Raw genomic sequence first — 27566 nt, 5'->3', positions numbered from 1 at the left:
AAAAAAGTACGGACTAACTGCAAGTTGTAAAACACCGCCTCAACACCTAAATGTGTCAGCAACACTTGCGTTGGGTTACACTTAACAGTTAACACCCCGGAGTGGAACTTCCGAGCACTAGCGCTACCGCGTACTTTCCCAGTGGGCTGGCAATATTTTCACCAGGCTCAGCTGTACACTAAACCTGTACAGACCCCCTGTCTGCCTGACCCACTAACCACAGATGACTGAAATTGTTGAATGTTAGTTTGATGGTGAGGCTGCACTCCCCCACATGAGGGGGTGTGTTATAAGAAGTCTTTCAGGAAGGATGTGATGTCAGCCTTATAATGACGCCCTCGTGTGCAGAGGCAGATTAAAGTGCCCTAGAGAAGCAGCCCCCAGAAGTGCGCAAAGAACTGTGATCGCCTGGATTGCATTCATTTGAAGGAGTATTAGGCAAAGTGAAAATAAGTAGTCCCGGAATTAACCAAATTCTGTTACAACTGGCATACTGTTGTTGTAGTTTGACTCACACTAAGGCTGATGTCAGCCTACATGCAAATACACACACACTCATTTACCAGCAGAATGAATGTCATTACTACGGTACTCTACTGTACTTACCGAACAACTAAAAAGTATTTCCCAAGACAGTATGTTAATAGAGCTATTGGGGTTTACTCTGCTTCATAGCTGAATTTAGAGGGAGGTTGCAGGGTAAGTGTGGGAGGTGTTTCTTGGCCAAGGACGTGTGGGCTGGTGAGGTGCTGACTTTTTGACATCACAGTCTCAGATGATCTACGTATGCTCTTAAAGTGGGCGAGCCCTTCTAGGCTGAGGCTGAAGCCTTAGAAGGTCAAAGGCGAAATCTGTCAAATGTCATTCATGTATCATGAGATCATGATGAATGATACATCATACATGAAGTGTCACTTCGCCTGATTCGAAGCTGAGTCAGAGGATAAGACACACCATCCACAAGTAAGTGTGCTCATGTCATCATTAGTAAGCAAATTCTCCAAAAGTCTAAAAGCACGTACTGTAAGGGAGCACCATATCAAAGGAAATAAAGGTCATCAGCTAGTTTTTGGGAATTGACACAATACAAATCATCAACAAAAGCCACCTAACAAACGTGACCTTTGGGCAGTCGCACTTTCATTTTGGCACAGTGAAGTATTCTGTCTGCACTTTTTGTTTCCGTTTCTCTTTCACTGTGGTCACCAATGATCACCCCTTACTTAATGATAGCAGCTCATGAGAAAAACAAAGGGGAAATTTTAAACTTTTCAGTGCCCTTTAGCTTGACTCGTGACTCTGGGCAGGAGTAACTTGTATATCTAACATGACTCATCAGCCAACAATCTGCATTGTGACCTGATATTATGAACTCAATAACAATGATACTTCCTCCATTAAAAATAATGTGGTATCCTCTTGAGTGAAAACTGTTTTTATACATAACTTATCATATCTCTGTTTATGACTTCTAGTAATCTTTATTGTTCTTCCTGAGACAATGATAGCTGAACAAAAGCAGGAAAGCCCTTCCTCTTACAGTGACGTCAACTTAAGCTTTGTTTAACAAACAAACCCAATACAATTAAACAATAGTGAATGTAGCACATGAAAGAGGCCTGGAAGCCTTTCTGAAAACAGTTACATTTGGCCACTGTAATAGAGCCAGAGATGTGCCATCTACACCAAGAAACACCTCTCTTGGTAAAGGATAAGTTCACCCAAAAATGAAAATTCAGTCACTCTTTATTCAGCCTCAAAATGCAATGCAAAATAGCATTGCAGCACTCTCCTAAACAACTGAAGTAGATGGGGACTTGTTTTAAAAACGTAAAAAAAATGAAAAAAATCATGATATCGCTCCTTACAGCTTGTCCGGCATAATCCAAGATCGCAAACTGATGTGAAAAGACAATTTGCACCAAGCGCCAAACTCCCGTTCGGAAAATTGAAGCAAACGCGCAACTACCAAAAACTGCAGTTCCTGGAATGGCCACTTGAGGATGGCCCCGAAAGCAAGTCAATCCCCGTAAGAGCCTGTACAGCAGAAATAAACATGTTTACAGCCCAGTAAAAAAAAACAGTTTTGGCCTTTATACCCAATTTATCCCTTCATGACAACACTAAGGGGGTGAATTTTTAGAACTCACTTCCTTAAATTATATTATTATAGTTATGCATAATTAGGGGCGTTGCCACAAGCTATCTGCTCGTCCTCACCCCAGCTAACAGAGTGCCTATTGTAATGACAGAGACTCATTTATAGCGTAGTTTTTATCTGACACACCCGGGAGTTGTAGCTGAAACTTTGGTTTTTGGTCTATGTAAAAGTATGCTGTTTTCACTGCAGTTCCTTAATCTAGACAGGTTTACCCCATAGGACCTTATTTCAGAAAAACTTACAGTACAGTAGTGAACAGAGAGAGACAAATATTTTTTTGATCCGGTTTGAATTGTGCCATGAACAATACATTTGAGGTTTTTCAATTTAAAAGATTTACTCATGAAAGAGCTCAGGCCTCCACATTACATTTTAAAACAAGTCCCCATCTACTTCCATTGTTCAGGAGAATGCTATTTTCAGCAATAAACTCCAGAAAGAAGGTATGCAGTAGTCAGTCTAAATTAAGGTCAAAGTAGACAATGTTTTCACTGCAGTCCCTTAATCTAGACAGATTGGAACAAGACCATGCTGTTATCCAATACTTACAAGGATGTACTTCTAAGAAAGAGTCAATTGTGTGAATTCCATGAGATTCTCTAGTTATCTATTAAATATGCAAAGTGGAAGTGATTTGATAGATACAACAAAGCAAACAAAAAGATCAAGAAGGTGGCACAAAGCAGGGGTGAGGTAGAGGGGAGAGAGAGCGGAATATTGTATTAGGGTTTGTTCTTAATGTTTTTTCTCTTATTTTGCCAGTTAAACAACTCTTACATCTTGTTATTTTGATATTTCTAATCTTCCTGTGTTTGCTTTCTCACTGAAGAAGAACAAGTTATATCTTTGTAAAATTATCAAACACTTTATATTTATGGTTTTGTAGTTTTTAGTGACAATTTGTAGGGGTTTATGTTTTGAATGTTAAGGTGTTTTCCATTCATGATACTCATCTCTGTCTTATTGATTTCAATGATGTCACTTAGTCACGCCCCCAGTGAAAAAAAACCTGAGTATGAAAAGCATGCTCAGTTGTCTGTGTGGTGAGTAAGTTTTAGCGCACTGAGCCAGCAGCATAGAGAGATTACTTCACATGACATTACTCATTTTTCAACTTCATATCATTACTGCTGAGTGGCTTTAACTTAAGAATATTAAGGGTGTGTATGTATTTAAGACTACAGCTTCAGATTTAGAAAAACAAAAAAGGTGCCTTTTTAAAATAATTTAGGTATCTGGGATATTTCTTGAATTTGGATTACCTTACATCTGTCCTGAGGCTGGGAAGCTGACAACAGTATGGCTGTGATCCTTTGGGCACTGGGTCTCTCTCTGCTCATGCAGGTCTGTTTGTGCCGTCCTGGACAAACTGCCAGGGGCTGCATGACATGGAATAAAATTGGGGACGATGTTTGCTGTGAAGCCTGTCATCCTGGTAAGTAATAAAGGAGATAATGACCATTACAGCTCTCTATGATTATAATTGATCAAATGTGTTGTTTTATTATCTCTGTCCGAACTGTTTTAAAGGTATCCCAACAGCACTGATCCGCAAGGGTAACTCTATTAATGTATATGTGAAAAAAATAAATGTAAAACCTTTTGTTGCTCCACAAGAAGCTGCATGTAGTCTCATAAATTGCCTACAATGATGTCACTCATTGGCTAAGCTACATTGTGTGTAATATAGGTGCCAGGTTTTAAAAAAGGAAGAAACACGCTTTAATGTGTAAAACTGACCTGTAATGAAATCAGTCCTCAAGAGTTGTATTAATAGTAATATCTCATATGAGCAATAAGCCTCCAGAGTTGTATGCGCTTTTAGCTGCAGATTTTCCAGCCCCTGTTCCTCTGTGGTGGCGTCCTGTAACCAATTATAGTTTCAGTGGTTTTCTGAGCTAATACCACAACAAAGAGACAGGGATTGGATGACAAATCAAATACTTTGGAATTGTGACTTATACCTCCACATGTCCTTACAGTACCAAAACAGTTTGTTTAAAGCTCTCCTGTGCTGCCTTTCAACTTTTAAAGCTTTGAGTAGGAAGGTCATATTGTCTATGAACACTTGGAAGGAGCTGATCTCACTGAAACTGATCTCATAATGTGACAGAATTTACATTATATTTACTGGTGTCTGTTCTGTGTGTGTGTGTTTGTTTGTAGGAAACCGCCTGGTCAACAAATGTGGTCCAAAGCCCCAGGAGCTTTGTAAACCTTGTGAGCCAAACACATATACAGTGGAACCTCTGAAGCTCAGTTGTTTGAGATGTACTCAGTGTGTAGGTACGTTAATAGATCCTACTGGTCACAAAAATGCAAGTCATTTTTTTTCTCATTAGTGAACTACAAGTGGAAATATGTAAAATTACACAATTTTACAACTCTCTTTCCCTCTTTGTATGTGTAGGTGCTCAAGTCCTGCTGAGAGAATGCACAGCCACGACTGACACAAAGTGTGGCTGTAAAGAAGGACTCACCTGTGGTAATCCTGCCTGTACCTTCTGTGTTATGAAGTGTTCCAAAGGGCAGGAACCTACAGAGGATCGTAAGTAAACTAAAGATAAGCTTGTGAATTTGGCACATACACGTCTAGATTGACCTGAAAGTCACCTGAATGATTGTCTGCACAGGTTCATGCAGACCATGTCCAGAGGGAACCTTCAATGACCAAATTCACCAGAAGTGCAAACCTTTGAGTGCCAAGTGAGATATACCCTGCTCTAAAATCACCATCTGTTTATTGAAGCCATGTTTTGTAAAAAAACAAAACAGAAAAATCACTTAAGTCCTACTGTCATCGCTTTATCTTTCTCAAAGGTGTCCCAATCCAGATGACAAGATTGTGGTCAAGGGAAATGCATCCGCTGACATCGAGTGCATTTCTGTTAGGCCAGTGACCATACCAATCAAACCTGGTAGGACATGATTCTACTCCTATAATGTACCTGTGCTTCTTATTTTAACTGTAAGCCAGCATTAATTTCTTGCTATTTTGTATCAGATCCCCCAGAACAGGCATGGCCTTTGGTCTTATCTGTGGTCACCAGCATAGTTCTGATTGTCTTCGGCCTCATCGTCGTCATTATTGTTGTGACCCTGAAAATCCACCAGAAAAGAAAAAAGGAGGAAATGGAAAATGGAAAAGAAAAGAAAACCATAACCCCTACAGGTAATTACTGTTGTACTTCATACAAATTATAAAAAGATAAGCCTAACCATGTTACCTGAATGATCGATTATACAAAACATTTATCAGCCAATCATTCTGAAAAGTATTCAATTTGTCCTTTTTAGCTTCTTCAGATGACCCTCGGACATTAATAGCAATTGAGTGCAGTTTCCACGAGGCCCAGCAAGAGCAGGGGAGCAGCTCAGAGTCGCTTGCCTCCAAGGACTCCTCAGAGCGACTCATTGGATGACCACACTGAAACACCTGTGGAGGTTCTATTGAATTCTGTGAAAGGAAAACAGGATACCGTGAATACGATAGGGTCCTTCTTTGTGATACAAAGCCACATGTTTTGTGGATGTCCTTGCTTGACTCAAAGTGCAACAAACAGAGCACTGTGTTAACCCAGCTGCCTTTTATCTACCCTCTTTTCTTTTATATGAATAAGCACAGATACTGTGAAAATACAGATTGGTAAAATTAGAGGTAGCATCATGTTGTGAAATTACCAGGATACAATTCTAGCAATCTCTTGATAATACAGTGAATAGACACAGGAGAGGAAGGGGAATTCTGAGAGGGGAAAAAACAAAGTGGATTTACAACAGCCCATTCATCATGTAAATTATAGCCATCAAGGATGCTGTGTTTTTTCCCCTGGCATTAATCTTGACAGATACTGTAGTCCTAAAATATCTATGACAGGTTTTGAATTATATGGTTGAATTAATGGTAAAACAACAAGCCTTATATCAAGTTTATAGCCAACTCTGTTTTTTTTTTTTAACTTCTTCCGTTTTTTTTTAAGTAGTTGAACTTTGGCCAATACATTGTTGAATAATACTGTGGTGTGTGAATGAGTGGGAAAGAGTTTCATATCTCTGATATTTGCATGTCTGAGCGGTAAAGCAGTTCTGTGTGAATGTACAGTGCACGCGCGGGAGTTTGTACAGCTGTGTCTGACGTCAGGTTTCAGTTGTATCTATTGCTGAGCCCACATATGACTCCTAAAATAGGTTTCAGTTGACTCAGGCTCCAATTTTCAACTAGTGTTTACTGCTGAAATTTTACATTTATAACCTGGTTATGTTGCAGCAACCAAACTGTAACAATATTGTCTTATACAACATGACTATGTGGTGAAACAGGATTTATCAGGGGATGGTTTATGTTACTTCTTGTATGTTTTGGTTTATTATTTAAATCTTTATGGTGTAGACTACTACTGATATATTGTGAAAATAATAGTGCACAGAAGACACTAGCTTTGTGTACTATTGTAAAAGTCAGTTGACAATCAGGTTGAAGACAGTGTGGTATATAACCTCCTCCACCCTAGTACCAGGAACTACATGGACTTTCCTCCTCTTGCTTTATTGGTGTCAAAAAGTCCAGTGAAGGGAGTTTCCCTCTTTGTTAAAAGCTAATTCTACATCATGTTATATTAAAGGGAGCCTACAGTACAGTACAGAATCTGCCCATCTACACTAGTGTAGATAAGAGGCATGTCTCAACTTGAGATCAACCAGATCTCTTAAGAGTTTGGCAACAGTTTGTATACCGAGAGTAATGTTTGGATAAAAATCACTGATAATCTGATTACTCATGTACTTCACATGTATCGCTGAGATTCCTATTAACTATGTCACGTGGGAAAACCTTGGGAAAAATATGAGACAGCAGCTCTTTAATACAACAACACTCAAGGGTCATGTGGAAACCCCCCTGTACTCAGTCCTGTACTCCTTATTGCTTATGAATATCATTAAGTACAGTGTAGTAGGCAGCAAGATGAGACCAAGTGGAACTTTTTTTAAAAAAAACATGTCTTTTCTGAACTGTAGCAGGCCTATCTTTATTCTCAAATGGAACATTTGAGTCATGTGCTGTGGGCTCAGGGTGAAAATGTTAGCCCACACTTATAGTCACTATATCAGTGAGTTCCTATGAGTCACAGCTCAAGAAGACTGTTCAAAGAACACAAAGTTCAGATACTGCCTTGAGCAGAGTTACAAAAGTAGGAATCAATCACACATTAACATTTTCGTAAGAACTGTAGCACTTTATTTTACCTGTCAATGGTTACCTGAATCTTATGCACTGGTTTGTTTAGGTGAATTTATCCTTCTGCCTTTGATGTTTTTACATGACTTGTTTTTATGATATCTGTCTTCTTTGTACTGTATTTTAATGACTTTTCAAAATGGCCAATAAAAAAAGGATATTTTTTATTTATTTTTTTTCACTTTCATACAGAACAATTGCATTCATAGTGGTCCACCTGAGCAGTGGCATATTTCAATTGTAGAAGACAAAACAAACAACAACAAAAGGGTGTGTTTAAAACTTGGGAGCAATATAATCAAACAAAACAAAAGTCAAATACTGAGACCAGTGAATATGTGCGTAAAAATTAATTCAAATCTGCTGGGGGAGTAAGTGTTCAGTATACTGAATCATAATTGCCTCTGGACTGAAACATACCTGGCAAAATATACAAAAATATTGAGTTGAATGTGTACCAAATAGTCTAAGCTTTCATGCCTACGTAAAAGCTTTTTGGTCACATGCTAACAAGTGCCCATATATAGGGGGAGACCTAACCCCCGTCTCAGGTCAATGATGGTCTTTGGTAACTAATATGATATAAACGACTGAGATGCAGTTGAACCTCCAAAAATCTAGTAAGTGGACCTTTGAGTTTTGATTACTTACTTACCTTGTTCCAAGAGGATATATTTACATCTGGATATTACAAAGCAATTTAACATACTTTGATGGGTTTTTTTTTTTTTTTTTCAAAAAAATGGGATTTCCATTTATAAAAGTTATAAAAGTTCATTTGATTGTCATTGTAAAAACAGCTGGTGTCCTGCCAAACTGCTTTAACAAAAAATTGGCAGAAACAAGTAGCTTGTCCGAAAACCACGTCACTCAGGGTCAAAGGTTATCCCAGTGACGTCTTGTTTTTGTCATTTGACATTTTAGATGCTAATGGTATACTGCTTAACTAAATAAAAACAAATAAAAGCTACAAATAAAAAAAAGGTATACTGTTTAAATTAAACACTCATAAACACTGAAGAATTCAAACAATATTTCAATAAACCTTGAATTTCCCTTTGAAACTGATAAAGGCAGAGTCCAAAGTGTAGTCATTATTCAGTTAAGTGTCACTTCTCTCAATTCTTTCTCTTTGTTTCACTGGTCTAAAGTGCTCGCAGGGGCGGCTGGTAGAAAAGAGTTTTTAATTAGAACTCTGTAGCTGAACGGATGTTTAGTGTTATAAAATATATATGCATCAAACAGCAATAAAAGTTACTGTTGCTTGCAGTTTTCCTTTTTCTCTTTGGGTTTAGTGCGCCCTGATTTGTCTGTTGGACGTTTCGTGGGTGGGATGAAAGTAGGCTCCTCTACAAAGTCATGTAAGCCAGAATGTGGAGTGGGAGGTGACTGACCGGTTGGACCTTTATTGAAGGAAAAACAATGAGTGTCAGCTATTGTTGTAACAATTTCATTTTGAGTGCTACTATTCCTGTTTAAAATACCTGTTTGTCCCACTCTGAGGCGGTCTGTGCCTTGTCTCCTGGCCAGGAAGGTCGGGTCAAGCTCTTCTGCGATGTTTCTGATCTGCTGGGTTTGTCTGTAAACGCAGTTGTGAGTCATTTAAAGAAAATAAAAGAGTAACAATAGAGACATCTGTCAGTTTTATGTGTAATAATGTAGAGACAGTTACGGTATTGTGGAGGGGGGGCTGGATGTCTGGTTCTCTGGGGAGCAGTCCTCAGTGGGGGAAGGAAGGCCCTCTGAGTCAAGCCTTTCCCGTTGGACCTTACACAGAAGACAAAGGCTGACTAATTTAATTCAAAACAATCACATTTTACAACAACACTGACAATAGATACGTCATGATAAAAGTACTCATAAGTCAACTATTTAGTAGTAGTAACTATTTAGAGTAAACAAAGAGTTAAGTGGATCTTTCAAAAGACATGCATTATGTTGTTTTTTGTTTTTATTTTCTTTGCAAGGCAACAGTGGCTTGTATATAGTTTTGTGTCACATGTTTGTATGCATGGTACTCTGTATTTGTGTATCATGTGACAAATTGTTCAATAAAAAGTTGATCACAAAATAAAAGACATGCATTACAAGGACATGTAGCTTCTTTGGATGCTGAAGACATTTACCTGTCTGTCTCGTGCGGCTCGTCGGTCATGATGACTGATCATCGCTCTGTGTTCGCGCCACGATGCCGGCCCTTCTAGCTCACGAGATCGACGCTTTGTCTTAATTTCCTGCTTCTGCATAAAATGCGCAATTTCCTAACGCAAAAACACAACAATAGATCATTTCACAGGTGGATATTAAACGTGAGATACATGGGCGATAAAATTAAATCATTTCATAATTGTACCTGATCCTGCGCCACTTGTGCTACTCTAAAGTCTCCCTCTGGGTAAGTGCTGCATGGAGAGGGCTGGGAGTTCTATGAAAACAAGACAGTTAGGGAAACAAAACAACAAACAAAAGGAATCAAAAGAGAAACTGAGCTTCTGTCCTTTCTCCTTGACATCAAAATCAAGGTTTGTAATTATAATAGGGGCGCTTACCGTCCTCAACAGCGTTTCCTCTTCCTCCTGCAGCTTGCGAGCCAGCTCTTCGTCCCGTAGGACCTGCTGCAGCACCCCCAGGTCCAGGCTTGCCTCGTCAAGTTTTGGTTGCAGTGACGCTCCTAATAGTGAGGTATGGCAGTAAATATGACGGAAAAGAAGATGATTAAACATAAAACACATAAATCAGAGATGAATCACACAAGTCCACTAAAACAGAGGCTGAAAAAAAACAAAGAACGTGGACATCTGATACACGCAGAGAGATGAGAGGAAGCAGTATGTAAAGGTTTGTTAAGATTGTTTCAAAAGGGACTCCATAGAACTTATACCCTCACCACATCAAAGCTAGAAGAATAATGAAGAAGATGAAGATGAGAATGAAAGCAAAGCACACATTGATTTTATTCCAGGACTACTTGAATTATAGATTTGAAAAGGAAACTGTCCACACTTCAGTCACCACAAAAACCCAACTTCGTCCAGATAAGGAGATGATTGAGGGAAGATAAGAGGAGCAAATGCACATAGTGAGGTAGGGAGCACAGCTTTGGAAGATCTCCCTCTGCAGACAGGAGTTGGCTGCAGTTCTGGGAGTTACCTGCTGCCATGTGTCTTGACCTATCCCTGGTTGAAATCCTGCTGCTTCTGAGGCTTTGGCTACGCTGTGGGGCTCTTCGGCAGGGCTGCTCTCTTCTCCTCTCCACCTCCTGCTCCTCCTCTGAGCTTAACCTTTCTTCTATAGTTTGGTGCCAATGCCTGCGTTCGCTCGTTGTCCTCTTGACCCTGCAATCATTTACATTCCTTTCCTCTTCATGATCGTTAGTGGATATGTGCTCTCTCCACCTTCCACTGCCTCCCCTTTCTCTGTTAGCAAGATATGAGTCTCTACTACTAATCTCATAAACCTCTTCATCAGGCTCCACAATATTACGGTGCCTGTCTCGGTCTTCTCTGTGATCTCTCCCACTGTTCTCTCGGTGTGACAATCTCCTCCTCTCCCTGATATCTCCATGGAAACTGTGCCTGGTGGTAGCAGCTCTCTGGAAGGCTCTCTGATGTGGTTGGGAGTCACCGCAGGAGGCCTCACTCCCGTGAAGCACCTGGCTGTCTCTGCTTCGGGGACATATTTGCAGTGGCGCCCCATTGCTGCCAAACCTCACAGGCACACCCCTCTCCATGAGGATCTGGCCTAGCATCCCCCAGACATTGCTGCCTTCACTGCGCTGCCTGTTAGAGTTTCTGGTGTCAGCCCGAAAATGTACATGTTTGTCAGGGTTGTCGTTATAGCTCCAAGTTCTCACCAGGTCTCTGTTACCGTGTCTACTCCTGTCATGTAACCGGACAGATTCACTGCGACTACATCCCCTTTGTCTATCCTGATCTCTGCTCCTATGCGAACCCTCATACTCTTCTCTCTGGTTCCTTTCCCGATCCCAGTCCCTACACCGTCTCTTCTCTAGGTCACCATTTTCATAATAATAGTCCTCATCATGCTCTCCTCTCTCCTCCTCCAAAACTCTCTGCTCATCTGTAAAGCTGTTGCGAGAGCAAAAACTTCTGTACTTTCTCTCTTGCGGCTGATGTTGTATAGATACCTGCCGTCGAGGAGGTGCTGTGTTGACTCTATCATTCATTCTCTGGGACAAGACAGAGAGCTGTTCAGAGAAAACTGTGTCCGAGTCCTCTGAATCCTCACTCAAAGGCTCTCTCAATACACTGATTTCCCTAAAGGAATCTCGGTGTCCTTGATTTGACCATGAATTTCTGTTTTTCTGAGCCGTTACCCCCCTGGGGGAGTTCGCCTGAGGCTCAGTTAAGTATGAATTGCTGTGAGAGGTAGAACATTGCCACCTGGTGGTGGTGGATGAGTACTGCTCCTCTCCTCGGTGATGGTTGCTGAATGTATGCTGGTGTGGGGATAGCAGTGCAGGATCGCTGGTGCTGCCTTTAGTTAAGCCAAACATGCAAACACAAAAGCAGGGAGGATGGGTGAGGCTGTTAGCAGGTACTATTAGACGAGTGCAGTTAATGGTAAGGTAGGTAACACGGCATTAAAAATACCATGATACATTGGTTACACATTTTACATTAATGTTTTAGGCACAGCTGAGAGATTCCAATATGTTTATACATTGAAATATAGATGTACAGTCATGGGTTAAAGACAATATAAAAGACATGTTATATGCATGCAAATGATTCACATGAATAACAACACATGGATAACAATACTGTGCGAGAGCTATGAAGGGTAAGTTTTGTTCATGCTGTTGTTACATATGTGACAATGGATTTAAATATCACAATAGCTAGCAGTAGCAGAGAATGGTTAGAGAGAAGTGAAGGATGTCCTGGGTTTTGTCCTAAGTGTAACAAAAAAATATGCAAAAAAAAACAACAAAAATATACATTTTGTTCAGAATGACAAATTCCTGAATACTCAAATATCACCATTTTTCTTTAAAATGATTTGGCAGTATTTTAGGATTGCTGCCTATGGTTACCACTAAACAAACTAAAACATTAAACAAAATGGCAAAACTGTACCTTCATTGTGGCCCTCCTGCTGTCTGCTCCTCCTTCTGGTTCTCTGTGCCTCCTCTTCCTGCATTTGTTTAGCTATTTCCTGTGGAGACACAGCAAAGGAAGATTACAGAGAGATTAAGCTGGTCTGTCAAATAAGTACATAAACATAAATAGGCTGAGAACTTTCAAGTAGAATTGTTATTGCAAGCTCTTGATTAGGATACACAATGTATTGGCCTGATAATATGAAATGTATATAATATCTGCCATTTATCGGCTATAATTTCATTATAGCCGATAAATAGAGCTGATATGATTAAACCAAATTGCTTTCATTGGCTTTAAAAGTGAGCACCTATACACTCAGTAGGTGGCAGTATGCAGCTTTAAAGTGGTTTGAGGTCCGGCCATGAACACAAAAAAGAAGGAGGGAGAAGACAAGAAGAACAAGTATTGCATGTTGTTGTCACGCTCTTGTCACAACATCAAACTGCTGCACCTGGGTAGAGCTACGCAGTGTCAACTAAAGAGCCAAACATATCATCGCCTGTGTGGACGTGTTTCTTTACAGGTTCAAAGGAACACAACATGACTTCAAATTGCAATCATGTTCAGCAAGGTATCAGAGAGGAGGGAAAAAAGTCTACAAGTTTTAACACCACAGTTCTTATTAGAGCTGCTGATCATTAAATCCTTCAACTTTGCTCACTACATCTTAGCCTTTCTTACCCTCAAGGGGGCATAAACCACAAGTTACAAACTTCTTTTAAAATAAAAAATGTAAAATTATCAGTCATCTTAATATCATCTGCCATGAGTTATCAGCATGGACTACAAAAAAAAAATATATATACAGTATATATATCAACTATCCCTAACTCCTTTTATTTGCTAATAATAATAATCTTATAATGAAATTATCTGGATTAAAGCATTACAAAATGTCAAAACATAATCCACCTACTAAACAGTCAGGTTATTCCACTCGTGCCCAATCATGAGTTGGCATGACTAGAATTTTCGAGACATCATGTTTACGCTGCTGTTTTCAACCAGCAGAGGGCAGCATAGCATAGACTTTGTAAAAAGTAAAGCAAGACAACAACTGCCCTCACTGCACCAGAAGGATTGTTTTGTTTTTGTACCATCTTCTTTCCACAATGTACGACTAACTGCAGAGAAAACAATTATCTTGTACTGCTTTGTACTGCTCCCTATGCTCCCTACATATTATTAATGTTCAACTAACAGCATTGACTGTTTTGAGTTGACCAAGTTTACATCAAGAGGAGAATCTAATCCATCTATATCAGACATATCTACAGAGGAGGCTACACCAAACGCAGAGCCATGTAGGTTGATTTAGTGCGATGTGAGGTGATATGACATCTTAATAGTGGCTATTTCACCCAGTGCCAGCTCTGGGTGGCCAAACAAAATATTTTAAGTGGGGCTGAGGCTGACTCAATGGAAACTAGTCGACTGAATGAGACAAGCAAACCTTTCATCTCCTTCAGCCTGAACTCTGGACCAGAAAAAACTCCAACAGAAGCAGGTCAGCAGGATACACATGTTACACATGAACTAACACCTTGTCACAGGGGAATGCCTGCTCTTACCAGAGCTGCTAAACTTGTCTTCTCTTTAAATGAGGACCCACCCCCCACCCCCACGATGTCTCTGGGTTGCTTTTCTTGGAAATCCCAGAACTAATAATGTTCCCTACAAATCAGCAAATTCTACCATTGATTTCTATGAAATATGAAGATATGCCTCTGCTGGTTGCATTTGCAACATAAATCATGACTAAAAGCTAAGGCAGCTACTTTTCTTTGCAATCAGGGCGTGTGTGTCAGCCACTTTGCCAGCATCAGCAGACAATTAACAGCTTGCCATGGCAGGTTAGGCGTGGAGTGCCACAGGGATCTGGCATTTAAAACAGCTCAGCCTGGCACCTTCTGTTCCTTAATTAAAGACACAATCTACAGGGAGGCAAATATTTAATCAACACCTCTGATCAGCCAATCATTAAGGTAGCTAAGCTAACAGGAGTGTTAATAGTTCATCATTTGATCCAAACATCAACACTCATAAAAGAAATTATCACATTCACACAGGAATAAATATATTCTCATGAAACGTGCTGCATAACCTAGCATGACTTTTACCCCAGTAGGTATATGAAGCTTTACCATTTTACAATCCCAACCCCTTACCAATGAAGAATGAACCTCACAGCCTCTCTGACCTCATATCCTCCAAACAAGGAGCTTTTAAAAGCCTGGCCAAGGCAGCCTCCTCTAAAAAGGAAACTGCAGGGTAAAGGAAAATGTTATGCTGGAGCAGGTTTTGTGACGCAGACCGCTCCACTGGACCAGCTGGAGAGTGTCGTGGCAGAGTTGCCCCTCTTTTTTTAAAGTAACCCATGTTCAGAAATGCTGTAAAAATGCACAGACATAAAAACAAAGTTTTTGAGGGGTAGGGCCTGAACATTGGAACAACAAGGGAGTGATTGATGGGAACCATCTGGTTGCCTCGTCCTGCTTAGGTTGCAAGCTTAATTGTTTTTGCACTTAAAAAGAAGGGAAATGGACAACATAAATGTCACAACAACAATCACAACATTATCTAGATATTAACAGGTTACATTTTTATTTAAAATCAGATGACAAAAATTTAAACCCATGTTGTCTACAACTGAATCAAGACAAAGAGTCTACAGCCACGCTTTATGCCTTGTATGGTTGTTCTGAGGCACAGGGGAACTTTAAAGGGAAACTTTGCCGATTTCTCTTCATATTTCCTGCACCCAAAGCCCCAAAATGTATGGCTGGCAAAATACCTCTGTCTTACCAAACTCCAATCACACTGTCAAAACTAGGCAGTGCTGATGGACTATAATCCAAGATTCTGTTACTTCGCTGTCTATTTCTCGCTAAAATGTTTTCAGATACATAGTGTAGCACAGTGTTTAGCTGCAATAGAGAAGTTTTGTGAACCAGAGCTGATACTGTTTTCCTGCTTGAAAAACAGACGACGAGCCAGGGCCAAAACCAAGGGCAAAACCAAAATGGTGCGGCGAAGTGCATTCTGGCATTTCTTCAGAGCAAAAGGGAATACCAATACCCTTTTCCTCTGATTATGTAGCACCAATTTCAAAAATATTTGCATTTTTCTACTGCATAGACAGCCCAGTTTTATGCAAGGGCCATCTTTCCAAATGAAGCATAAGTCTCTTTATCAAACACTATACTTAGATAACGTTTTTACATAACCTGCTTCTTCCTCAAACTGCACAGTATTTACACTTGAGTGTGCACATCCAGTAATGTGCCCACATGAGTGGATTCTGTATAAAGAGGTTGATGGTCCATGTCTGGAACCAACCACCAGAGAAATTGCTTGAGCCATCATCCAGATGGGTAGCTGACAGCTTGTGTCTCTGTTGAACAGCTGACTTTGCTCATACAGCCCTCTTATAACACAATGGATTCTTCAGAGGCCCAGAACAGCACTTTACTGCAACCGCCATTCATTAAGGACTCACTAAGTCCTAAGTGAAGTCAAATTGAACCATATGATACTCCCTGACCTGCTGGTAACAGGCAGATAATTAAAAGATACAGGTATGTCCCGAGTGCCATATAACTCTGAGTCCCTGTGCTGAATGTGCTAATCTTGAAGGATAATAGTGGTGCTATTTTAAGTTTGTGACAACTGCCATGGTTGTCCCTGTAGATCATGCCCAGTTTTGTCTACTCACATTGACGTAGTTACTGTAATTGGTGATACAATCATGAATGTACCTTCACTAACTGCTATTTTCTGATTTTTCCACTAGGGACGCTGATGTGACATAACACCAGTCTTGCCAATTACACCATACAGATATTTTATAACACTTATTATTGTTTGTCAGAAATGCGTCTACAAAAACAGGCCAATTGTCATTTTCTGCATTTGTTGACAGCAGATGAGTTTGAGATAATGCAGGGAATAGTTTTACACAGTCTGTGGGAGAAATGGAAGAAGAAGAAGGAGCCACAGTGAGCTGTTAGATGAAGAGCTGCAGGCGACAGGCTGCACACCTCAAACTTCTCATTGAGGTAACCAACTCCTTTTCCCTCATTAACAATATCATGTTCCCAATTAGAAATGAGTTTATATCGAAATATTGCCAAATATGTACTTTTGCCTTTGGCCTCTTCCTTCATCTTGTAAGTCAACTCACATGATAAGTGAAATCTGACTCCTTCTTCTCTGTGCTACAACTATGCTGCTGTACAGATCAGACTTTTAGTTTCTAATTGTAGCTTCTGTAGCCCAACTACAAGCTTCAACATTTACCAAGTAAAATAATCCATTACAGTGTTACCCTTTAACACAGTCTATAGTTTCTCAAACTGGATCGTTTTTAATGGACATTTTGATGAACTGATACTAAAATTAATTGAAACGAACATGAATTCAGGATGACCACAGCCTCTTAGTCTGTGAGTGAGGAAACTACCAGCTTTAAACCTCCAACAGGGAGTGAGTGTTTGATACTATGAAGCTAAGTATCATTTTAAGTCTGACTCTGGTTTTGTCCAACTTTCTGTTTTATCACTGCATTGTGCCAAGTTGAAGCAGTCACTTGCTCTGCTCTGGTTGCTGCCAGCAACTTGACACCCACAGCAAAGGATTTGTTCCTCTTTCAAAAGCAAATCCCTCAAAATATTTTGCTCAACAAACTTTGCTGTCACATTTCTGTCTACTTAGGGGACAACATATGGTTTCAAGCTAAGCTCAACAACACCAAGAGGTTGTAATATAAAAGTGACAAAATGAGTGTAAAAGAACACTGATTTTCAACCTTGTTTCCATTTATTAGTCATTCAAGGGACATGTCTTAATCATAGATAATATTCTCTATATTATTGTAGGCACCTGTAGCTTAAAAAAAAAGATGTTGTTTTCCATCAATCATATTATCTGATGGACTGAGCCTCAGCTCAGTGCTTAGTGCAAGTTTCTTCCCAGTTTAAAAGTCATGAACTGTCTTATCTGTTAACTCTGTTATGGTCGGGCAAGAGTTTCCCTCCATTACAGCTGCAGCAAATAGTGAATTAAAGACTGAGGGAAAATTAATTCCAAACAGTTTTGATAATGAATTAATCTTTTCAGTCATTTTTCAAACAAAAATGTCAAACATTTGTTTGTTCCTGCTTCTTAAATCTAAGGATTTGCTGCTTTTCTTCATCATTTATGATAGTAAATGAAGAGTTTCTAAGTTCTAGACTTGGACAGAGAAGCAATTTAGAGACATCACTTTGGTGATGAGCATTTTTCATTTTTTTAAAAATATTTTGTCAACTAAAAACTTAATTGTGAAAATAATCTGAACATAAATCCATAATGAAAATAACCATTATTTGCAGCCCTACTCTGCAGTTGACTCAGTGCATGTCTGCATAGTCACTTCTGTTAGACAGAAAGAAGACTTGACAATCTTTTGACTGTTAAATGTGGCTAACGCTAATGGTTAATAGTAGTACTCACCTGCCCCTTCTCAGCCAAACCAAACCAGCTACCATTTGATTATTGTGGCAAGAAGAAGTGAGTTAGTTTCATGCAGGCATTGACAGTTGCAGATATCCAAATCGAAAAGATTGAAGAACAGACTTAATTCATCCACATAATTGAAGGTGAAACCAATTAAATCAGATTGTGCTCACCTCATCGTCCAGCTCCCTCCTCTGAGCTTCCTCAGCACAACGCAGGATCTCGTCTTGAATTACTCGGGCATACTCAAAGTCTTCCTCCTCTCTGAAGGACAGTCAGGGAAGAAAAAGACTTCTTACACTTCTGACTTACTGATAATGACACATCATATTGCAATGACACATGCAGGAGATGAGGACATCTAGTGATATCTGAATAGTGCAGCAGTGTGAGCTGTGTGAGGGGTCACCTACAGTTGTCTGGAGGCCTGTCTGAGGAGGACGCTCTGCTGGGCCAACTGCTCCTCTTCTTCATCCTGCAGCTTTTTGGCTACACGAATGTCATTCTGCACTAGCTGGTTCTTCTGGATGTTGGTGGTATAGTATTGTTCAACTATGAGGGCAAGGCAAAGAAAAAGGCAGAGCACAAGACAGTATTTAAGTATTTTTCATATTTTCTGACTGCTATGTTGTTTATTTGAAATAGGATCTGTGGCATGTCTGACCTTAAGTGACTTTATGAGGAAACCTAAAAACAGACACCAATTTCCGTGCCTTTTTTTTTTTACTTTTGTGTTTACAACTAAAGTTGAAGAGAACCCACACACCACTTACAGAGAAAAGCTAACCAAAAGTAAGTACTTAATGTTCCCAGTCTGCCTTGGTCAACCGTGAGATTAATACATCATTTTACTTAAATATGTTTTGTTTTAAATCTGGAATTTGTGCTTACTATCTGTGAGAATAATCCTTAGCTAAATTCTTTTACAGGATAACTAAAGATGAACCCTCACAACGCAGAAGCAGTGATTCATTGAGACAGACTGGAAAGCAGCCCATATAATATAAATGACTACACGTTTGAAGTGTGCAGCTGTGCAGCTTGACATTGTACTTACTCTCCTGTTCCTGCAGGTTGTGTGCCAATACTCCATCCTCCAGCACAGCAAAACACTGGCAAACTGAAACAACCAGAGGACAGCAACACTTCAGCATCGAACAAAAGCTATAAACACAGCATTGAAAATGAATGGATGGAGGAGTTTAAAGTATTTTAATCAAGTGAGCAGCTCTCTCACCTGGATGATTATATAAACAACAGAAAAATTACAACAACCAATGAACAATTAAGCCTTTGGGTGGATTGAAAGGAGTCAGTATTGTGGAGCTTTTGGTTCAGCAGCACTCTGTGGTGCCATGTGTCATGATTGCTGTTTTTTTTTACATAGACGGGGTGGAGTGTCCCTCAAAACCTTAGTAAAAAAAGAAACCATCAACCATTCTGGCATGAAATCCCTGTTAAGAACATAAAAAGGCTCTCATAAAATCCTTGCAGGCTACTTGTGTTTGTCTCATTTGAACAAAAGCAACAATGTGACCAACTCTATTTGGGTGTATTTGTGTGTGAGTGTCAGTGTATGTGCATGTAGGTACTAGGACTACATGTACTTTTAAAGAAGTTTACACTACGAGGAGTCATAAAGTAGTCACTCCAGTGGGTCAAATTGGCAGGGGAATATGTTTGGAGCACCTGCTTTGATAAAAATATCAGTATTTGGCAACAGTGTATCAATAATCAAATTGTTAGAGGAAGCAATATGATACAATGCTGTCTCAATATTTTGTCCCACCCATAGTACGTAAATGCATGCACAATTTATATATACGTCAGTACAAAACATAATCTCTAAAACTGCTGTTGAAAGAGGCAGATACATGTTTATTCTTATACTAATGTGCTCACTATGACTACCAAATGAAGATGCAAAGGTTAGGAAACATCACCTGCCACCATTTATGGTGGGGAGCCTGTGTACACTGTACAAATGTGTTCAAGAGTGGAATCTGTAAGGCTGTAGTAAATCCAAAGGCTTTAGCTGAGGGCTGTCTGTACTCCAACTCTGTCTGGTTCTCCATATCGAGTCACTATGAGGAGAACTAAGCCTTCCCTATCCGGTGATCCCATAGTCTGGCATCCTGCTGCTGAATATCCTCCTAAAACATATCAATTTCATGCCATTAACACTCTCTACCCTCATCCTTTGTTGTCACAAGGCTGACAAGACGGGGACTCAAATACAGAGACAAAAAACTTAAGATAAATACAAAGTATTCCCAAATATGTTAAGTCAAACAAAGAGTCAAGAGTCAATAATAGAAACAGTTAAACACTCTGTTTTGACCTGAATATAGTTTAAAACTTCAATCATAAGGTTGTGAATACCCACAGATTGAAATACTCTTTGGTCTGTGCTTTGGTCTTATAGCTTTAGCATTTGTGAACTGTTATTCTCATCTATAAACATGCCAAGTGTTTACAGTAGGGCTTAATGGGCCACTATAGGCTCCATGAGCTGCAGCCCATGTGTGTTTTAAGTCTGTCAAACAAACTCAAAGTTACTCAAGAGAAAATAAACACAGACAGACAGCAGCACTGTGGCCCAGCTGTTTTCTCGACTTCCTCCATCTTTGCAGGCACACAGCTCACTGTGAGCAGACAAAACCATTTTGCCATCTCACAAATAGTTATCAGGAAACCAAGAATGGCTGTCTTTTCCTTCAATGGAGCCTTCAAATGGCGAGAGAAGGACAGAAGACAGTGTTTAAGAAGGGATTAAGCTCACTGCAGAGGGAAAAGCCTCCAGCCTGAGCCAGAGGCAGGCCCAATTAAAAACACCTGTCTACTACTAATCCTTCCACTGAGCCGGCTGGGCCATGCCTGTGGAGACATTTACAACCCTGTGCTTAATGCTTAGATACTCAAGTATTCAGTTTATGAGCTGAGTGTCCACACATAAATACCATATGTTATGCTGTTTATAATGACCCGTTTAAACTCTTAAAGCAGCTATAGAGAACCGGGATACATTTTATACGGCTGTAACACCAAAAGTGATTTTAACACAGTATATATATATATATATATATATATATATATATATATATATATATATATATATATATATTACATTACAGGGTTCAATCCAGTCGGACGAGATTGCAGAAATCTATTTGCCCAAAGTCAACTTTTACTAACTACTGTACAAATTGTTATATGTATTAGGGGCTGTCAAATAACAACAAAGTTAGTGGTCATGTTGAATCTTATTTTCTTCGCTCTCAAGCTTGTGGCTAACTGCATAAACATAGACAGAGTTTCACATCCTCCAACCTCCAACGCCACCACACTAATCTCCGGGTTCAAGGATTCTCTTGCGCTTCAGCTCAAACACATATTTACCCACCACCATTTTCTCGCAAGTGCCCAATGAGTTCTCTGCATGACGAGAATGGATGTAAGGTCTTGAGATTCACTGTGACATATCCAACCCACAGTCTAAAACATAGCTGTGACCATCTGTGTGGCAAAATGAAAACATCAAGCATTTTAACTTTAAGAACGCTTCTCTGGGTTGCCCATCGTTGATCAATTTGTGCTCTCAAAGACCACTTTGTGTCTGGGTTTTTATTCAGAGGCACATACATGTCTTTGTATCTATCTGCTTTCACAATCATACTCTTCTTAATGTACAGAGTCCTCTTCTCTTTCACTATGGCTGCATCTTACCCGAACTATTATGTGTGCTCTAACAATGCATTGTTAAATTTCAACATTTTCACAATTGTTTCTGGGTTTATATAACAAGTCAAAATGAGGATGTCTCCTCCTTGCCCAGTTCTGTAAATAGGGAAGTGGGAGAAAGAGTCTTCTCTAAACTTTACTGTGGTCAAATTTAGTCAAACTAAATAAAATAATAAAACTTGAAGAAGAAAAAAAAAACTTTCCTGCAGGGATCAAGTCCCTGGGTATGTTTCAGTCTAACAGTCAAAGTTCATAGAAATCACTCAGACAGCCTTAAGCCATCAAAAGGGTCTGTTTACACCATAAATGACCACAGAAGTCTACACTGAGACTTAACCCATACCAAGGCAGACATGCATGACCACTTACACCTGTCGTGGAGCTTAACAGACTATCTGCTAACTGGATTTCCAACCTGCCCTTATGTGTCCAGTCTGTCAGTGAGGAGGGATTAAGTAAAGGCTTGGTTTTAATCCAACAGGACAAATTGACAGCTCAAAACATGAGTTTACTCTTAAGTCCAACTCAGAAAGCAGAAGGCAAGAAAGGATGGAAAAATGGAGGAGAATGACAGTCTAGTCTGTGTGAGTGTGCAAGCGTGTGTATGTTTGTGGGTGTGTCTGCATTGCGGGTTAACTTGTTTTTCCAAACTTCTTTAAACTACGGTCACATTACCCTTCTAGGGGAGGGACAAGGAGACTGTGTTATTATGGCTGCTAAACAGGTTTTGAGGGACAGGCGAGTCTGGCTGAGTGCGTTTTCAAAATCGTGCACAGACTCCTACTGTAAGCTTCTTAATAAGGCCACTGAAAGGACCCCGTCAGGCCGTGTCTGTTTCCTAAGAGGATAGTAAATAAAAGATCCTGGAGACGACAGAAATTGGCTGTGGCATTTGAACACTGGAGGCTAAGATCGACTGAGGGCTAAGATTGTCTAAGAAAGCAAGAAGAACAAGTTGGTAAGATTTAAAAATATCAGCAGCCACCCACTGTATGGCTCCCCAACCGTCTGTGCAGACTGAGATATGGATACAGTCAAAACAATGTGAAATTAGTTTCTATTATGATATATTTTATAAAAATAGAACAATGACACGTGTAGCAATTTTTTCCTTTTTGCTGATGTAATTAAATCTCATAGGTGAAAGTGTTCACTTTCTCTTTTTAGTCAAAAAGCTGAAAAACTGCCTCCAACATTAGAGAACTGACAGCCAGTCATCTAAAACGAAATTCTGCAGATCATCTCAGACATCCAGTGCGAGGGAGCAGCCGATCAAACACCGACAGAGATGTTTCTCTTTCATCTTCGCAGCCTCTTGGATAGCAGCAGTTGCAGCAAGTGCCTGCCAAACAAAGAAACTGGCGAAAGGAGAAAAATGACAAGGGTTCTATTTTCAGCCAAAATCCCCCACCGACCGCCCACAAGCTGTCTCCCTCCCTCTCTCACTCTCTCTTTCCTTCTCCCTGGTCTGTTCTCTTCCCCTGTTCGCTGTTTTTTTACGCAAATCTTCACCATGAAGTGTCTGTCCGTCCATTCCACAGCTCTCTTTGCTCTGTTATAAACTAGGTGAACTGTGCCAGCCAGCTCATGAACTGGACCAACTTGAACAAAGAGAGGTGAGGGGTAATGGGACTCTAGGTCAGTTGGGGAGAGTGAAATGAGGAACAGGGGGGAGGTGGGGGAATTCCTCTGGGAGCTGCATTCCCTCTGCACATCAGGCTATATCAGGAAGAGCTGGAGGACGGACAAAACAGGAACTGATAAGGGGGCAATGAAAACAAAGAAAGTTGACTTGGCAGAGAGTCACAGATGGAGGGGAAAATTAAGGAGAAGTGGAACACGAGGATCTACGGCTCTTAGGGAAATTGAAGCATAAACACCCACAATGGGACATTAAGCAAACAGCCCGAGTGCAAGAGAGACCAACAACAGCACAGCTTGACAAATCTGTCTGGTGAAAGTAGACGATGAGCGGAAAAAATTACACTGACCACCAGACATCTGATTTACATGCTGCTATTGTCTCGATGAGCAGTTTATCGCTGCCATTACCAGCTTTGTTTGTGCACTGGCCCCTGCTCGATAAAGCATGAAAATGCAAAGCTGCACACTGTGTCCTTTGTGTACGGAAACAAGAGTGGAGTGCTGAATTATCTCCCTTGATAAAAGACATGCAGACCTATTTCTATCTCATTCATTAGTGTGGACACGCCAAAGACTGAGTCAACGGTCTACACCCAGGCCATAGCTTAGACATTCCTTACCTGTGAATGTTTAAATACTTTCATGGAAAGGAGGAAGACGCAACTAATTTTATTTACAAGAGCTGCATTAGTATGACAATAACACATTCTGTAGCTGAGCATGTGAAATTTTTCTTTGCTAAATTTATTCGAATTCTCACTTCAGCGTTTTGTTTTTCAGTTTCTAAATGTCTACATATGTTTGACAGTCAACTGACACGTAAAGTCTATAGTCCAGACACCGAAAATGCCTCATAATTGCTTTGTTCGGATTTATAAATAAAGTTGACTTAGAAATTGAATAACAAATGTCACTTCATCATGATTTTAATACTTTTTTCAGTGAAAATGAAAATTGCGATGCAAAATGTATCACTAACACTAACCATGAATCATATATTGCAATAACAATATGATTTTTTTTACCATATTGTACAGCTCTAATGTTTTTCCAATCGATTTTGGAACTCTATATTCTTCATACGCAACTCTTTGCTGTGCACATCAGCATGTTTCAACATCAAGAGATTTAAGTTTCAGTACAAGTCTTCATCTCGAGTGACAGCACTTTCTTTCTTCAGAAATCACATATCACAAAGAGTCATCTCATTCCTTTCCTAACTCTTATCTGCAACCAGCACACCAGACTTGCCTATAATCACATCCATCTCCACACAGCTGTATTCCTGAACCTGTATCTGGCATGTAGTCAAAACATACAGCAAGCTACTTCACGGAGTATTGCAGCCTCAGAAATCAAGCATAGACACACAAAGACTAAAAAAAGCTGCCATTTGGTGCCAAGGCCAGTTATTCATAAGGCAAAAAGGAGACTATGGGAAGTTGTCATATGTCTCATTCTCTTCAAGGACGCAGGAGACGGGTAGACAAGTCTGTCCTTAGTATTCACTGTACTTGAATCAAATACTTCATCCTTCATGGCTCCATGTCAGTCGCTGACCCTGACCTCCCTATGGAGGGGGGTAGCTCGACATAAACAACTTTTCTCCAGGACGGACCATGACCCATGGTACATTTTGCTCACATTTTCCACACTCAGCTGCAGGAGTTGGGTCACTGTGAGAGTGTCTGCTTACCTTCTTGGACACGTGGAAGGTTTGTGTGGTCAATTTCCAGCTCTGCCATCACAGTCCCTGTTCTGTCACTGCCTCATGGTGATAGAGAAGACCCTGACAGAAGAGGGAGAAGGGGTAAATGAAATGGGACTTAAAGGAGCACTCTGCAGTTTGGGGGAGGAAATTTTAATCAGAGGAGAAAGTTCTTCATTGACAGATTTGTGTATGCCTGAACAAACTAAATAAACAAATGCTATTTGTTTACAAGACTAAATAAACCAACTGACCTTGAAGGACAACACCATATCATACTGTTTTACTTTGTTTATATTTGGCGGACCCTGCCACATTTCTAGCTCTAAACAGTGTTCTGGGGAGTTTATTTTCCTCTGAGAACAGCCTGTTTATTCAGTTATGGAAAAATACAATTATTTCTGAGGCATTAATATTGTAAAATATTTAAATTCTGAGTTTGAATTTCTTCTTCAAAGCTACACGGTGCCCATTTAAATGTACAAGCATACCCCCAAGCTACACAACGAGACATTTGACAATCATTTGTGTCTTTAAATCAAACAGTTCAGTGGTTTATCTCAGTTTTACTCATTAAAAAAACTAAACTAATGTACTAACATACCCTACAGAGACTGAAACTAGCAAGTTTTTCTCTCACAGCAACCTAAGCTAACACGAGCAGTGCTGCTGTTAACATCGACAGGAGCCTGTAATTCAAAACCTGTGGGCCACTTGTTTGTTGAATAAAGTAAAACACGGACAAACATTCATTCAGTCCAAAGAGTCATTGTTTGATAACCTACCTGTTCCCAGCCCGCTGCCCACACAGGCTCCAGTGTTGTGTATGTTTGCACACAGCCTGTTCAACAAGTAGCTACTGTACCAAACATGACAGCCAAGTGTCAACTTTGGAGTCCGTCGCACTCTCCCTCTCCCTCCCTCTTCCTCTCCGTTTTAATCTGTGTCTCTATTGTCCAAACAGTCACGAAGGTGCTTGACCGCCTCTACCGCCTCCACTTTTGGTGAGAATTGTTTAAACGAAACGGACGGTTGTTGTTCATCAATGAAACAAAGCCCCCGTCGACTCGTGATGGGAAGCCAGGGCGGACAAACTTAGCCCCGCAGTCTATCGCTGCGGCTGCTCCTTCACGGCTCCTGTTCGCCAGCAGCAGTGGGGGCGGTTAACGTGCTGCTGCCTTCAGGTGCGCCTACAAACTCAGACTTATCCCTGCCAAAAACTGAATCGCGAGTCACGATGTCCGCCTATAAAAAAAAAATGACTGTTTTTATTCACCACGTGGAGAGGTAAACACCCTTTCTTTAACCGTTTAGGATCGTTTTACCGAAAGAGCACACAGATAAGCGTAGCGAGAGTTTTAACGCTGATTAATTAAGGTAAACGATTAGACAAAATGTTGGCAAAGACAGGCGCATGGTAACATATTTACACCGACACAACAGCAGAGTTTCACTTTTCAGTTCCCGACACTCAACCCACATATTGTTACTCGAATATCAAACAAGCCTACGCGCTCACTTTCACTGAGTGGCAATATTTCCAGCAGTTGTTGAAGGCAGCACCAAACCAGCCAAATGTTCCAGTCACTCAGCCGAAATTGCCAAAGTGCAACTTTTATTGGCTGCATGAGGCCTATATCATTTTGATGCAATAATTAGATAAACACGTTTTTGGGAGTGTGACACATAATCAGCTATGAACTTGATTTTAATCACACTGTTATATATTTGGGAAATGTACCAACTTGGCTGAAAAAGCAAGACAGATATTTTGTACATATACTATTAGCAGGTAGTAAAGAAGCAATAACCAGTAAATTACTAAAGTAAAGAGTCTCCAACAATCTCTGAATGGATAGAAATAGTTCAAGAATTTAACATGATGGAATGGTTGACTTTTTCTGTAAGACATGCCACTGAAAAATGTGACAAATGCTGGGAAAAATGGAAATATTATTTGAACCGTAAGCGATATCTTTATTATGTATATATTTTGTTTGGAAGACTGTCTTATTTGCTTCTGCACCTAGACCAATAGATTTCAGCTATGGACGGTCCCTCTAAGATTTCAAGGTCAATCATGAACATTGCAATGTAATCCAGCCTCTTTTCACCTCCACCAAGCATTTCATCATACCAATGATGACCCTGTCTGTTGTCCCTCTGTCTGTCTGTTGCATTTTTTTGTTGTAAAATACAAAATAAAAACAACAATAAAAATAAAAAAATATAAAGAATGGTGGGAAACAAAATATTCAGGAGAACGGCTTGGAACTGTGAAGTGATCATTTCATCATCAGCATCTCTAAAAGTTTGAAAGCACAATCTGATGATGGGGTGAAACATTTCACTTGACTTCTGGTTTAAGAGGCTGAATGTGACTTATTTTATGAAAAATAATAGCGATTTCCTGCATATATTCACATGGGCAGGAAGCATTCTTGCTCCCAAGTA

General features: G+C 40.0%; 2 protein-coding genes across 3 annotated transcripts; one reads left to right on the top strand and one right to left on the bottom strand.

The window, feature by feature from the left end:
* Positions 1-54: 54 nt before the first annotated feature.
* On the top strand, positions 55-7564 carry tnfrsf9a (tumor necrosis factor receptor superfamily, member 9a). The gene is made up of 7 exons (XM_073470035.1): positions 55-3596; positions 4328-4447; positions 4572-4709; positions 4795-4867; positions 4982-5079; positions 5166-5333; positions 5459-7564. Exons 1-7 carry the CDS (start codon positions 3461-3463, stop codon positions 5581-5583), a joined length of 858 nt encoding a protein of 285 aa, XP_073326136.1. The 5' UTR covers positions 55-3460; the 3' UTR covers positions 5584-7564.
* ccdc187 (coiled-coil domain containing 187) lies at positions 7538-26207 on the bottom strand. Of its 2 annotated transcripts, XM_073470032.1 has the most exons (13): positions 25898-26207; positions 25101-25193; positions 19077-19139; positions 18433-18571; positions 18193-18283; positions 12497-12575; positions 10548-11894; positions 9947-10068; positions 9751-9822; positions 9524-9658; positions 9070-9164; positions 8882-8976; positions 7538-8800 (listed from the first exon to the last, which is right to left on the bottom strand). In XM_073470032.1, the coding sequence occupies exons 2-13, from the start codon at positions 25147-25149 to the stop codon at positions 8652-8654; spliced, it is 2436 nt and encodes an 811-aa protein (XP_073326133.1). In that variant the 5' UTR covers positions 25150-25193; positions 25898-26207; the 3' UTR covers positions 7538-8651. The 2 variants fall into 2 exon arrangements, with proteins under 2 accessions (XP_073326133.1, XP_073326135.1); XM_073470034.1 differs by lacking the exon at positions 10548-11894.
* Between the last annotated feature and the right edge of the window lie 1359 nt (positions 26208-27566).

Source organism: Pagrus major, chromosome 7 (genome assembly GCF_040436345.1).
Source record: "Pagrus major chromosome 7, Pma_NU_1.0".
Lineage (NCBI taxonomy): Eukaryota > Metazoa > Chordata > Actinopteri > Spariformes > Sparidae > Pagrus > Pagrus major.
This window is presented reverse-complemented; position numbering and strand designations above follow the sequence as displayed.

Excerpts from the sequence above, each read along its gene's own strand:
- tnfrsf9a (XM_073470035.1), top strand. The coding sequence starts at position 3,461 with ATGGCTGTGATCCTTTGGGCACTGGGTCTCTCTCTGCTCATGCAGGTC. Across the intron at positions 4,710-4,794 it reads GCAGGAACCTACAGAGGATC|GTTCATGCAGACCATGTCCA; the intron begins GTAAGTAAACTA and ends TTGTCTGCACAG. Across the intron at positions 5,334-5,458 it reads GAAAACCATAACCCCTACAG|CTTCTTCAGATGACCCTCGG; the intron begins GTAATTACTGTT and ends TGTCCTTTTTAG.
- ccdc187 (XM_073470032.1), bottom strand. The coding sequence starts at position 25,149 with ATGGCAGAGCTGGAAATTGACCACACAAACCTTCCACGTGTCCAAGAA. Across the intron at positions 18,284-18,432 it reads AGACAGGCCTCCAGACAACT|AGAGGAGGAAGACTTTGAGT; the intron begins GTAGGTGACCCC and ends ACTGTCCTTCAG. Across the intron at positions 10,069-10,547 it reads GTCAAGACACATGGCAGCAG|GAGCGTCACTGCAACCAAAA; the intron begins GTAACTCCCAGA and ends CCTCACTATTAG.